The 13,907-nt window shown below is 37.3% G+C and overlaps 1 protein-coding gene across 2 annotated transcripts in view; it reads right to left on the bottom strand.

The window, feature by feature from the left end:
• Positions 1 to 13,907, bottom strand: part of CDK5RAP2 (CDK5 regulatory subunit associated protein 2) — an 83,251-nt gene that overhangs the window by 62,641 nt on the left and 6,703 nt on the right. For both annotated transcript variants that reach the window (XM_067309300.1, XM_067309301.1), the window contains exons 4-12: positions 13,403 to 13,513; positions 11,744 to 11,820; positions 10,113 to 10,236; positions 8,187 to 8,338; positions 5,963 to 6,125; positions 5,288 to 5,341; positions 4,748 to 4,867; positions 4,065 to 4,157; positions 2,091 to 2,309 (exon numbers count right to left, since the gene is read on the bottom strand). In XM_067309300.1, coding sequence (XP_067165401.1) covers positions 2,091 to 2,309; positions 4,065 to 4,157; positions 4,748 to 4,867; positions 5,288 to 5,341; positions 5,963 to 6,125; positions 8,187 to 8,338; positions 10,113 to 10,236; positions 11,744 to 11,820; positions 13,403 to 13,513 — 1,113 coding nt within the window. The remainder of the gene's footprint in view (positions 1 to 2,090; positions 2,310 to 4,064; positions 4,158 to 4,747; positions 4,868 to 5,287; positions 5,342 to 5,962; positions 6,126 to 8,186; positions 8,339 to 10,112; positions 10,237 to 11,743; positions 11,821 to 13,402; positions 13,514 to 13,907) is intronic.

Raw genomic sequence — 13,907 nt, 5'->3', positions numbered from 1 at the left:
TGCCACTCCAGGACTGTGGTGCCCAGTCCTGCTCCAGACAAGACAGGTTCACAGCACAGCAGCTGTACTTTTTCTGGATCTCGAAGTTTGTTTTCAAATAGTAATTTTGGTCTCAAATTTTTTATATACCTATCTATGAGATGTCATTAACAATGTCCTTCTAAGTGAGGGAAGACACCTAGGACATGTTCATTACAGATATAGGCAGAAATTTCTAAAGATCAGGTACATTAGTCAGCTTTATTCTAACAAAATAGATACACTGATAAAGAGGTGCCTGAAAACATAAGTAGAACAGAATTTTGAAGGCTGTCTCATAAAGAGGTTGCATCAGAGCACTGCAGAGGTTTTCTATTTGTCAAAGAGCAAAATACCATAGCATATTTTTTACTCCCACACATCTACTACTTAATGGGCAACATTTCACAGGCAAATGTTGCTATATCGAAATGTACTTGCAACTCTGAAATTGAAGCAGCTGTTCTGCAAGGAGTAGGAAATAGGTTAGGGATATAATTTCTGTAAGACTGCTCATCTTTTGGCAGGAATGCTTTTCCCCGAGGAACTAGTCATTTACATGAAAAACTTGGACATAATAGAGTCAAATAGGCTTCTGCAATGCAAGTAACTTTGAATCCCTTGGCAAAGCCCTACTCAAACCTATTTTTCCTGCTTTTCCTATACACATGTATATTCTAGCTCCCCTGAAAGGGGAAAAAAAGGTTCTTAATAGAGAAGACAGTTAAAGATAAAAATACTTTAAATCAATAAAATACGTTCTTTGTAGCTGTTTTACTGACAGGAGCTATCTGTTCTTTCTCCCCTTAACCTCAACACCCAGAAAAAATTTCAAAGCAGAGCAAAGATTTTGTGACAGCAGCCTAACCACAGTTGACAACCAACCAGAACTGTTAGTTAAATAACTATTTTTTATTTTTTTTAAGGGGAGGGGGGAGCAGGGGTTGAGGGAAACTTGTTTGTAGGTAAAGAGATCCCTCTACTGGGTTTAACTGATATTGCAGTGACAGAAATTTTCACGCATACCTGCTTTATTGAGGCCCCTTTTTAATTGGAGCAAAACATTCACTGAAGGGATACAAGCCCATTTAATCTTTTACATTATTTAATATAGCTCCCGGCTAGTTCCTAGCTAAGGGTGGCAGCCTTTGCAAGCAGACAGGAGTCCACTCCTTCCACAGATGCTGTTTTGCGGAAATGTATAATCTGCCCTAATGCAAGCGGTTTTGAGAAGATTTAAGGGGTGGGGCGGAAACCACACACATGTGACAAGACATACAAGCAAGAAGCATGTTTTATGCCAAGCACTCAGCAGGAGCTGTAACCTTGTCTCAGAAAGTGAAAGAGGAAACCTGATCTTTCACTTTGTTGCACAAGCTGTGCTTGCTGGAAGCAAGTGTGCTTGTCTAGGTATCTACAGCAAGGTGAAAACCCTAAACGGAATATGAAGCAAACAAATTAATGAAGAGATACAGCACATCATTTTTGGTAAATTGTGATCAACTAATCCTGTGCTTTTGAGATTTTGCAAGCAGAAATTGCTATTAAACACACAGCCTTCACAGTGACCAAGTTATGATAGCAAAAAGCATGCAGAAGTTTGGCTTAGGGTCGTAACAATGAACTCCTCACTCTTGTACTGCATTAGAACTGAAAAGAAAAAGAGTTAAATTAGCATAGTGCAATTTAAGACAACTTACAGACATGTAACCTGACAGATACAGTAGAATTATAAAATACACATTATCATGCATGTTAGGCTCTACTATCAGGAAAACTGAAACCAATGTTTACCATTTACCACTTATACACACTAATGATTTTATCTAGGATTAAAGTAAATCTCATTTTGATAATCCTTTAGTTAAGTCATTTGTGTGTGCAGACCACATGTCAAAATTTTCTTCAATCTCCTTGGCCACATTCTTTTGAACACTGATTCTAGGCAAATGTATTTACCTTTCCAGAAAGCATTCAAATTAAAGAAGTTAAATTTGTTAAAAGAGGACATACTAGAAATAGGATCAATTATCTTTTAACTTTATGAAATAAAAGAAAAAAATGATAATAACATTAATGGTTTTGTCACTTCTGCTCTTCTGTAATTGTGCTTCATCCAGCTCCCTTTCCATCTTCTCTCTTTCTAAATTCAAGTCATTTAGCTCTTGATCCGTCCTTTTAATCCTCTTCTGTAGTTTACGGTTCTCAGTATCCTTTATAAGGTTTTCTGAACGCAGCTCAGCTAGGAGGGTTTCTTTTTCCATCAAGAGAGCTTGATAATCCTCAGCACCCTAAAACAGAAAGCAGCATCCAAGGTCTACAGAGGTACTTCATACAGGCTGGAAGTCTTTACATCTGTCTGCTTCCCCACCCACCCTGTCCCATTTCACCCTTTTCAGTACCTAAGGCACTAAGGTGTAAAAATACAGTGAAATGACAGTTACCCAAATGACACAGGAAATGTTATATTAGTCAGCTGAGAGAATTTCCAGTGTAACCAAAAGCCTTCAGCGACATCCTGGGTACAATAACAGAGTTTTAGGTAACTAAGTTACATAAAGGCTGGTCTGCAAAGGAGCCTGCAGTGAAAGTGAGACCATTTTATGAGCCATGGGAACCAATGCTAATATATTAAGGTCTTTTCTTTTGAGTCAGTTTGAATCCAGACTAGGTCAAGTAGCTACTAAGTCATAAGCATATTTCATATAGAAAAAAGCAAGGGCTACTTCTGTTCACCTCTGTGTTGTGGCTGGCCTTCTCCTTGGTGCTTACAACATAGATAATGCAAGTAGTGAGCTAGGCAGCCTGATCTACTCACATAAAGAGAACCATCTTCAGCTCAAAGCTGAAGCTAATTAGCAGAGTAACGAGGAGAAATGTTTGCTGTGTTATCCAACATGCAATACAGTTTCTATGGATAGGAAGGATTAGTTGCAGACTCTTTAATATAGCACTTTCCAAAATAATCGAACTTGCATAAAAATGAAAGGGTTATAATGATTGGGTAATATTTCAATAAGCAGGACTTCCTTGGTATGAAGCTGCAAAGAGATTCTTTTTCAAGTAATTTTGGCCCGTGTGTGATATAGGGTACGCTTTTCTTAATAAAGTACAGTAAAATTTGGTGTGAAGTGAAACAGGGCATCTCCATTTTTTCAACTGCCATTTATAAGAATGGAACACTACTATTTCATTAAACTCTGAAATCCAAAACACAGTGCAGTCAAAGCTTTAGGCCAGTGTACCTTGGAAGCAAGCATATTAGCCTCTTCCATTTCTGCTGAGCTAAGAGACCAAGTGAATGAACAAACACCGTAACAGAAAAGTCAGTGTATTTGATCAGTGTTATTTTAGTTAAAGCTGAAAATCCACTTTTACTAGATCTGAGTTCAAGACAAGTCTGCAAACATTAGAAGAGCCATTATGTGGTCTGTTTTAAAGTCAAATTCTCATCTTCTCCCATCTTACATATTAAGACCTTTAGAATGCATAAATTACTATCATAAAGTCCTTTCTCCCCTGCACACATGAAAGCATTACTAAATCACATTTTTACAAATGCTCCACTACTTTATAAACAGATGTTTCGCATTTATTACACACAAAAAAATTCAAAACAAGTCTCATATATCCAATTCAACTCCACTAATACAGAAGAGTGTGTGCTGTTACCACATTTACAGAAGAGAAACCAAAGTGTTCTCAGGCTAACAAAGTAAGCTCAATATCAACTCAGCAACTATTTCAGTATCTTTGTCACATTTTTTTCCTTAATTTGCATTTATACATTTCTCCCTTAAATCTCAGTTGCTACAGGAGAAAAAAATTTGAGAAACATAAGAAATCTGTCATTTTAATGCTCCATCATTTAAACAGAATTGTTCTAGGCAACTCATTTCATAAGAACAATTAGCTATTTTAAACAACATATTAAAATAATTTCCATTCCTTCACTTTCAGTGATACAGAACAATACTTCCTGTGTGGAATTATGGAGAAGGGAGGGAGAGAAAGGAGAAAGCCACATTTAATTGCTCATTTCTTACCTTGAATTTTTGGATGTGTGCTTTGTGAGTTGCCTCTCTTGCCTTTGCCAACGAAACATTTAAATCCTCAATTTCAGAACTAAGTTCTTCATTCTTTAAATAAAGTAAAATGAATCCTATGTAGAAAGAGTTATTTCCAAGGGATGATGATTTTGTAATAGCTATCATGTCTCATTATCCTTTTATCCAACTCCACAAAACATACTTTAAAGAACAAAAACACTAGATACATCATACTAAGTCTTGTATAAGAAACTGTTAATCCTACACATATCACACAACACTCAATAGACTAAGAATTTCCCACTATTCCACAAAATCTCAATTTGAAGTTGACCTCTCCTATTGTAGCTTACTTTATATGCCAGCTCCACTTACTCAACGACGTGAAATACTTCTCATACCTTTTAAGTGATGTTCAGAGCCAATGAAAAAGTGTGCAACCGAAGACATTCTCCAAGTTCTTAAGGGAGAACGTATCAGTTCAGCATCTTTTTCTTCCCCCACAGTCCAAGACTCAAAGCTCTAGATAACAAATGTGACAGTTTTCCACAGATCTGCTTACAGCTGTATGACAACAGTGATTCAGGACCTATTAGAAGCCTCCTAACAGTCAGTGGGATCAGTCAGCCCCTAACACACACACACGATAGTTCTGCAAAGCAAGTTCATAGTCACCATACCTCTTTTTCCTTTCCTTTTAACGCAACAGTTAGCCCTTGAATGGTTTTATCCCTTTTCAAGCCATTTTTCTTTTCAACAGCAAGCTCATTTTCTCTCTCTCGTAGCTCTTCTTGAAGAGACTAAATTAGATTACGTGAAAGTTGCATTAACTTCCTACTAAGAGATACTGTAACTGCACATTAATAAGCATTTTGTCTCAGAGTTCTTGTATCTTTTTACTCAAATTACTAATATATAGTCCCAAAATGTGAATCATCTTCTTAAAGATGTGCCTGGAATATAGTAAAAGAAGCTTAATCTCATGGGCTGGCCATGAGTATCAGCCATACAGCTTAAATATTTGATAACAATGCCTGTCAACTTCAGTGCAAATTGTTTCAAAATAAGATGAGCTTTCTCATCATCTAACAAAGGATTTACCGAAGGATGACTCTGCTCCTTTTTGAGCCAAGGCCTCTCTGTATCTATGAATGCACAATAGAAGAGATCCCAACACATGCTCTAAGTGGTTGAGGAACAAAAACAAGACCAGAACTTACCTGAATCTTTTTTTCAAAGGAATTTCGCTCATTTTTAAGCTCCATTCTGATTGCCTATAAGAAAAAAAAAGAAAAAATACACACACAAACAGTTGTTACCACCAAGTAAATTCACTCTAAGCACAAAGGTACCTCATTAAGCATTAAAGGGGGCAAACAATAATTAAAATAAGAGGCTGACTCTTAGACAGCACCTTCTGTAGACTACAGAGGTTATACCTTGACTTTTCCATGAGAATTTGTTATGCCTGCTTCTCTTACCAAAGCTTTTCTCCAGACTATAACAGTGGGAAGACTTTTTAAAAATAAACTCTCAAATTACATTCTTCTCTTCTACAGAAGCTATGTCATCTTTAAATGCTCTATTAACATCTAGCATTTTTTTACATAAACATCACTAGAACAACTGCACAGTATCTATAATAAAAGAGGTGTAAAGTCAATGAAAAACATGACTTGTCAATGAAAGAATGATAAGCATGGATAATAAGGATGAATATCAACAGCCTAACCACAATATAACCAATGCATATTAATGGAATGGAGAAAGGATAACCATAAAGAAAGATATTTAAAAAATTGGCTTAAGTCACTTATATACTGTCGTGCACAAGACCTTTAAAATCCAGGCCACATGAAATTTATAATGTATAACTGTTCAGTCAGTTATCTCACCTCTATCTCACTATCTTTTTCATGCCTCAAAGCAATGGTAAGTTCTCTGATTTTTTCTGCTGGTAAGTTCCCATCATAAGATCCACTCTGAGACTTTTCTTCTTCAAGGTGTTGAATTATAGCTTCTTTATTTTTCAAAGACAGATTCAGTTGCTCTATAAGTCTAAAATTGTAAGATTTTTAATATTAATCTTGCATCATCTACCACTATTACTACCCTCCAGTCATTGCAATAAATCCTACAGGCAACTTTCCTAAGCAGAGACTCCAGACAAAACTTGTTTGATTTCGGGAATTACTTTCAACAACAACCCCTTCTCCCTCCAAAGAAAGGAAAAAAGGTGCCATAACTTCAAGCAACAAATAAGGTTGAGCTATCTGCAAGGTGCTCATTTTTGTTCTCCTCCAGTACCATTTCAAAAGTAAACACTCAAGGTTTTTTTCATACTACAGAAAGCACAGTATAACTAAAAATAATGACGGTTATCAATATGTTCCACTTCCTAGCACATGCAACACTATCCTTAACGTGCCATCAGTGTCCCTCAAGTACTTACTTTCACTTATATTTGTACGCTAAAGTAGCCTTCCAGTGTCTCACATATACAAAATAAAACCACACACACAAAGAAACTTGGTCATTGCTTGGTCATACTCATCTTGGCACCCAAATCACAATGCTCAAGTTTCCTGAGAGACCCAATGGACTTGAAAACTTTCTAGCATTAGATGCCAGCTGTGATTCTCTTGGTATTTTGTAGCCTAGGTGGTGAAAGTGTCTTTATTGACAATGTAAATTCCAAACGTGCTATTCCCAAACAAGTTCAAGTGTTCAGTGCGCACTAATATTCTGTTCACTTCAAGGAGTCAAGTATTCTCTTCTTCCATTAGCACTCTGGTTTTCTAGTCCTGAAAATCTTTACATTGACCTATCAGCATGTAATTACAAAAAGTCCTGCCAACACAGGATCACCAAAAAAAGAAGAGATGTTCTTGGACTCAGCCTTCACTCTAGTGATCCAGTACCAACAATTTCTTTCCACACTTTAAGCACTGTTTTCACACAGACTACAGAGCTGGAACTTAAGTACCTCCGAAAGGAACAGGTTTTATAATGCATTCCTCCCAAGCTCAAGTCAATCAGGAGAGCAACTGCCATCATGTACATGAGTTTAACAGATAGAAAAGGTAAAGTGGAAGGGAGGGAGCTGACCTTGGAGGAGGTTGTAATTACTATGGTGTCACTTAAGGTACAGTATCAAAACTAGTTACAATTTCATAATTTTATGCTGCTGAGGAGTTCAGATTTGCAATTACCAATCTGTATGCTTTTATAAAAACTGTCTGGAAAACACTGCAAACTTATCTTTGGTCCTACCCCAAAATAAAAACTATGAAATCAAAGCCTCAGACCAATGTAATTTTCTTTTACCTGGATAGACCAATTATGCAGTTAACCATACACTGCATAACTGTAGGATTCACGCAACAACAGGAAAGAATACCCCAAAGTTTAAGGAATCATAACAATCTTAATTGCATCTTTTCATCTCTCTTCTAGGCTAACACCCCTGAAATAACTAAGCTTTACTGGATTGCTAACCAGACATGCATTTTACCCTAAATATCTAAGAGTCAACCCTCTGAAATTGAGGTTTAACTGTGGGCATTTTCCCCCACTTGACATTACTGAACAACTCAAGCCCCTTTTCAGCTACCTGCCAAACAACGCAAAGTCAGTGTTTTGTAAAGGGCAATCAAAACCACGAAGCCTGAACTACTGCACGTTCTCTTTCTCTTCCCATTTAGATTTATCAACAGATGCATCACTGGAACTGAATAGTATGTGAACACTATGAAAGTATTAAATGAAAACTAATGTAAGAGTTGTAATTTCTACTCAGCAATGGCTCAAAAAGCAGCTAGAAGAAAAGTCAGTGAAGCTACAAATATGTTTTAAAGCAGCACATGCTCATGTCACGTGCATACAGATTCTTTCATGCTTTCAGACCACAATGAAAGATGATTCTGCTAACACACAGCTTGTAAGCTGATTGCTGTGTTTATTTAACAGTTGATTGGATCAGATACCCAGTAATATTCACTCATGTATCTGAGGATAGGATCAAACCCTTAAAACCAGTATTAACATTGACTCTGAGAATTTTTTTAAACAGTAAACAATTTCCACTGGTTAAAAACCATCACCAGCAAGAGTTCTGACCTGTCCTTCTCAGCTCCCATAATCACATCTAGATCCTTTGGATGTGTATTTGTAAGCGAAGCAAGTTTCTGCTCAGCCGCCATTCTCAGAACTTGCTCCTTTGTTGTCACTGCAACGGCTTTTTCCACCTCCTCTTGGGCAGCTTTAAGATTCTGTAATCAAAACAGATAATCCTAATGCTTATAAGAATAAAGAGGTCACAAAATTTTTCACATATTGAAATCCTCTACCAAACATAGGTTGGTATGTTTAATTTAGCAACTTTAAGTATTTCAAGCCCTTTGCAAATGCTTCTGAACTCTGTGTCTGGCTCTATCCCACCGTTCCCTCCTGAACAGCAATGGAAACAGAGGTAACACCCAGATATTCTGGTCAAGCTCTTCAAGGGACCTCAATCATGGAGACAGGGAACACCAAAAGCCTCATACACTACATAAAATTTCAGACCTTCATTTTCATATTGTAAGCTTCCTTGCTGTGCTCAGTGAATTTTGCCTTCTATGACCTAAAAGCCTCCTTTTAGCCTAACAGGTAACTCCCTCTCTCCTTCAAGTCTATCTTAAAAATCTCAGTGGGGCAGCGGGAGATAAAAAGTCCTTTATTACTAAATTTCACCACTCCCTCCCTCTCCTAAAGGGCTGTTCTGTCTGCATTTATCTTTGAATGAAAAGCTCCTAAAGAAAAGTAATCTTTATGTTCCCTGGATCTGTATATTTATATGGCTCTATGTAAACAAGCAACTAATACTACTTTGCAGTGTTTACATTTACAAGAAAATTCACTTGAGGCCAACATTATCTTCAGGAAACAGAGAATACCAATACCACCCTGAGATTAGATTATTTTCCCTTCTACCAGTCAGATCTGGGAAACACCAGTCCAACTCACTGTTTTGGTATCCAAGTAAGCAGTTCAGGATCTTCTGTGCCTACCCAATAGCACAGGGAATGCTTGAGAAATCCTAATCCTATCCAACTGAAGAAAAGCTCATGGAGATTTTGCCCCCTCTCTCTCTGAGGGCTCACTGCTTTAGGAATACCACTAAATCATCCTGACAAAATAGCATCATGAGATTTGTACCATCATCTTCCATGATGAATTCATTCTTTAGAGGTGGGAAAGCAAATATTGGAACATACCTCCTTGCACTATTTCTCTTCTTCCACAAACACAGTTAAGTCCCTTACTTACAGATAAATGTACACAGTCAATGACACAAAATAATCATTAGCTTATATATTTCCAGAACGAGTATTTCCAGCACAGGCCGTTCAATAGCAAACTTGTTCTCTAAATGAAACTGGACTTCTTGCTTCTGAGGAAGCACATTATTCATATGGAGAAAAGACTTTTCCTCATTGTGTCTTTCCACAACCAAATGAGAACTATCTAAGCCACAGACAAGGAATTCAAGAAAACATTGTTAAAAAATATCCTCCGAAACAGGCCTATAGTAAGCCCATGAGCATAAGCCACAGAATCTCAGATTTATACTGGGATACTGAGGTCCCCTATGAAAGATAGGAAGTGGCAGGAGTTCTTACAGAGTGGTTTCAGCTACTTTGGAAGCTGAGACTATCAGCGGAAACGTTCAGAATCAAGCCCCTCTCCCGCTCAATAGAAGGTATTATAGTTCTAGAAATATAGCCTCCTGATCAAAATTCAGGAATCAAAGAATTGTGCTGCACGTACCTAGACACCAAAAATGTACAAATTTGCTGAAGACCAGCTATCCTCTCATATTCGAGATTTCTAGAGCAATTAACATTTTCCCTTTCAATGTATTTTTTTTTTTTTGTACTGACTATTTTTCCAGGAAAGCTGAAACAACTCTGGAATAACTTATAGGCAGATCATGGTATCAAATCTCAGCCACAATACAAAAAATAATGCTTTCTAATTTCTCTTTCAGTTTTAGACACTTGCCTCTTCCAGAAGGTTTATTCTGCTAGTCAGGACTTCTTCCACTTCTTGTACCTTCTTTTGTGCCTCTTCTTTCACACGCTGTATTTCAGCATCACCGCCCTGGGCCAGACTTTCAACTGCCTTACTGAAAGACCATAATATAGGTAGAAATCCAGCATTTAAACAAAAATGTCTACCAGAAAAATACTACTGTTCATTCTTATATGTTCCCACTCTGGAGAAAAGGTAATGATGAAACATTTTTTATGCTCACCCAAAAAGCACTTTACATATCAGAGCAGGAAACATTTGAAGTGTGAAAGTCTGATAGATTACACACAAGCAAATGGCTTCCGCTTTATCTGTACTCGCATGTCACTATAGGATTAAATACAAACATCTACAGGTTATATAGCAATTGTTGGAGTATAGCCTCCGCTTGATATAAAGCGATGAGAGTTCCACACACAAGCCTTGTCGCAGTGGATAAGCAAGCACCTTTTACATGTAATGAAAAAGAAGTAATTGCAGTATTTCCTTCATATTTTTAAAGCTTTGAAATACAGTATCAAGCCTTTGGTAAAGTTGTATTTTCTCCAGACAGCAGCACTGAAATAAACAGAAGATATGAAGCTCCTGAGACCTCTCCAACTGCATGTTCAGTAACTGTTAATTCCTTTAAGAAAGAGTATTTCCTTACAAAGCAAAGAGTTGTTTGTAATCTCCCCCTTAATTTTGCTTCGTATTATGAACTTTCAGCAGTGGAAGGTTCCCTACAAAGCCTGTCAATACACTGACAGCTACCTGGAGAGACCAAACAAAAGTTAATTTGGTCCTCAGGATCCACTTGAAACTACACTTCTCTAGACTACTGAGAAAAAGACTAATTAGTAACAACTCAGTGCCTTGTGAGGTAGGTCACACAAAGAAAAATCCATCGAAACAGAGACCCATGCAGCAGTCAGTGGCTATCAGTCATTGCCAGCTTAGACTCGTTTTGAAGCAGACATCTATGAGGAAACAGATTAATGGACAATTGTCAGCCCCACAGGCATGCAGGCCCTCCACAGACCATATTCCATCTTGCTCATACCATAAGACAATGCAGCACTACACAATTTTTAAATAAGTAACACCAGTTTAGAAAAAAAAGGCTCTCACAGGAAAAACAGGGTTTTTAACTGTGTTCCTAGTATTATATAAAAATGAATGCACTTATGCGATTCATTCTAGATTAGTTCTGAACTACTCTTACAGCCCCTATTGTTAACAGGGTTTTGTGTCCCATCTTTCCAATTCAGTAAAAAAGTCCATCTGTTGAGACAATTGAGATCTTAGCTTAACTTCTACAAGAACAGGAATGTTAACCCATTCCCAACTAGACAGCCACATTGATTTACCTGAAAAATACCATGTAATGAAGGATATCATATCAAAGTCACACTGGCTGATGTAACTACATAACATCACTGTGTATTGAGACTAAACGCCAACTGAATGAAGCAACTTTAGATAAAATCCTCTAAAATATTACTTTGGGACCCTCACAGTCTTAAAGCACCAGGAAAAAAAAACTCATTTAGAAGAAAGATCTTGGAAGTCTCAAGTAAGAGACTGCAATAACTGACACTTAGAAATATACTGGTACTTACGATGCTTTGATGAGTAGTTTCTCTCTCTCCTGCAGGTCACGCTTCAGACTTTCTATCTCAACTTTCAGCTCAATATTCTAAAATACAAAAATGAAATTGCCTGAAGACAATTCAGAAGTCACCATACTCAAAAGTTACTGCAGTATATAGGTTACCTTTTGCTTGGACAACCAAATTAAAAGGGTGGGTCTTTGGGGGGGAGCACAGCAGGGTGCAGGAAGGAAGGGTTAAAGTGATTTTTAGTTTTTAAAGGAAATATCTTGGAAGGTTCAAAACTTTCGAGAATCTCAAAGAGCTTTTAGGACTGTTGTATTCAAGCAATAGAAATCCCCAAACACACACACACACTTAGTTATAGTGGGAAGCAGTACGAAACGATTTGGAGTTTCTAGAGCTTGTGTGCTTGATTTTTTCTTTGAGCTACAGGATTTGTTTTTCTTTCTTTTTTTAAACTTGACTATCAAAAACCAGTTACCAAGGTTATTAAGTTTTAAACTGGTTTTGTCATAGCCTGGGAAGACTACTCATAACTTTGGCACACATTGTACAAAGTAGTACCTGGTCCACAAGTTGACAGACAACTTTTCAGTATATTAGAAATTAGAAGACACCAGCATGGAGGACCAAGACAGAAGACCAACTAGCAATATTTAGTTGAAACCATGACCTAACTGAGCATCGATCTATATACTTAACTACTGTGGCAATCATCAAGAGAGTTAAGTTTTCATCCTAATATGGGAAACTGAAGAGAGACATGTGCAGCATCTGTTACTAATATAACATACTGCTGGATTAGTAAGGGACTTCTTTTCCCTTATAGGATGCAGAGGCCACCAAAAGGCCTAAGAAATGCTTCTCACCACCTATAAACCTGAAATAACAAGGACACCAGACTCAAATCTTTCTTCCAACTTAAAAAACACCAGTTGGTTCTACAACCTGACATAAAAAAAAAAAAATAACAACTTCCCAAATCCTGTAGGAACCTGCATTCTTTCAATTCAGAACAATAAAACTGGCAGCTAGACTCAACCCTAATACAGCTTTATCTATATGCAATCAAAACAATGCCAGCTCCACAGGGACTGGAAGATCTACTACTTTAATCAACAGGCAGCCATAAAAGTGGTGAAACACCTTTCAAGAACAGCTAGAATGAAGTGGACCCCCTCAGTGAACAGTCAGAGGTCAAGCAGCTAACCACGCAACCTCCAAGTAGCTTTAATGACATCTGATAAACCCATGAAAGAATAGAGGAGTAAACCAAGCTCCCCAATAACAGCAAGCAGAATCACTACGTACTCAACTCAGAAGGGAACATGCTGCTTCTTCTACTCCCCATTTCATATATGATTTCAGTAGCACAGCTCAAAAGATTCATAACCACGTACTTGAAACGTAACATCTCTTAACCTGTCCCACAGCTATGGACACTAACACGGCATTTTTACTGAGAACTCTAACCTGATCTTTCCACGTGTCATACAGATTATTTTAATTCCCTTATTACTGAGAAGGATTAGGTTGGAATAAAATAAAATTATACTAAAATTTCCAATGCCAAAAATACTCCAATAAAAGTTGAGTAAAACAGGTAACTTTCACATAGAACAAATGCTTAAAAAAGCCTTCTATTATATTATTCTAAATGCATACGATTTTGTAGATTTCTTCAGTGGGGCCATCAAACTTCTGCTGCATTCGCTCCTCCAAAAAATATATACGAAGTTTCAGGTTGAAGTTCTCTTTTTTCAGATCAGTGATTTGCTGTAAAATAAGAAAAAAAAAAGAGGAAAAAAAGCAAACTACATCTTGTTTTTCAAGCCAAGTAGAATAACCACTGAAAACTGCTGCCATATTTGTTTTTGGTCTTCACAGTGCAAGACAAACACAAAGATTAGAATTCAACCAGCCATTGGACTCTAAAAAAAAATCCCAATTGTGAAGCTCTTAATAATAACAGCCTACGACACTCAGGCCAAAAAGGAGCATTCTTCCCTTCAAGACAGAATATTTACATTTCCCTGGGGGACACTAAGCCCTTGAACAGGTTTATATCATCTGCTCCAATGTCAGTACACATCCCAGAACTTACTTTTCCTCTAGCACCCCAGACATAACACAGTTTTTCCATCTCCATTCTTCTCTTGAAGTAGAAATC

The sequence above is a fragment of the Apteryx mantelli genome, chromosome 21 (genome assembly GCF_036417845.1).
Source record: "Apteryx mantelli isolate bAptMan1 chromosome 21, bAptMan1.hap1, whole genome shotgun sequence".
NCBI classification, from domain to species: domain Eukaryota; kingdom Metazoa; phylum Chordata; class Aves; order Apterygiformes; family Apterygidae; genus Apteryx; species Apteryx mantelli.
The sequence above is the reverse complement of the archived record's forward strand: the minus strand, read 5'-3'. Positions and strand labels throughout refer to the sequence as shown.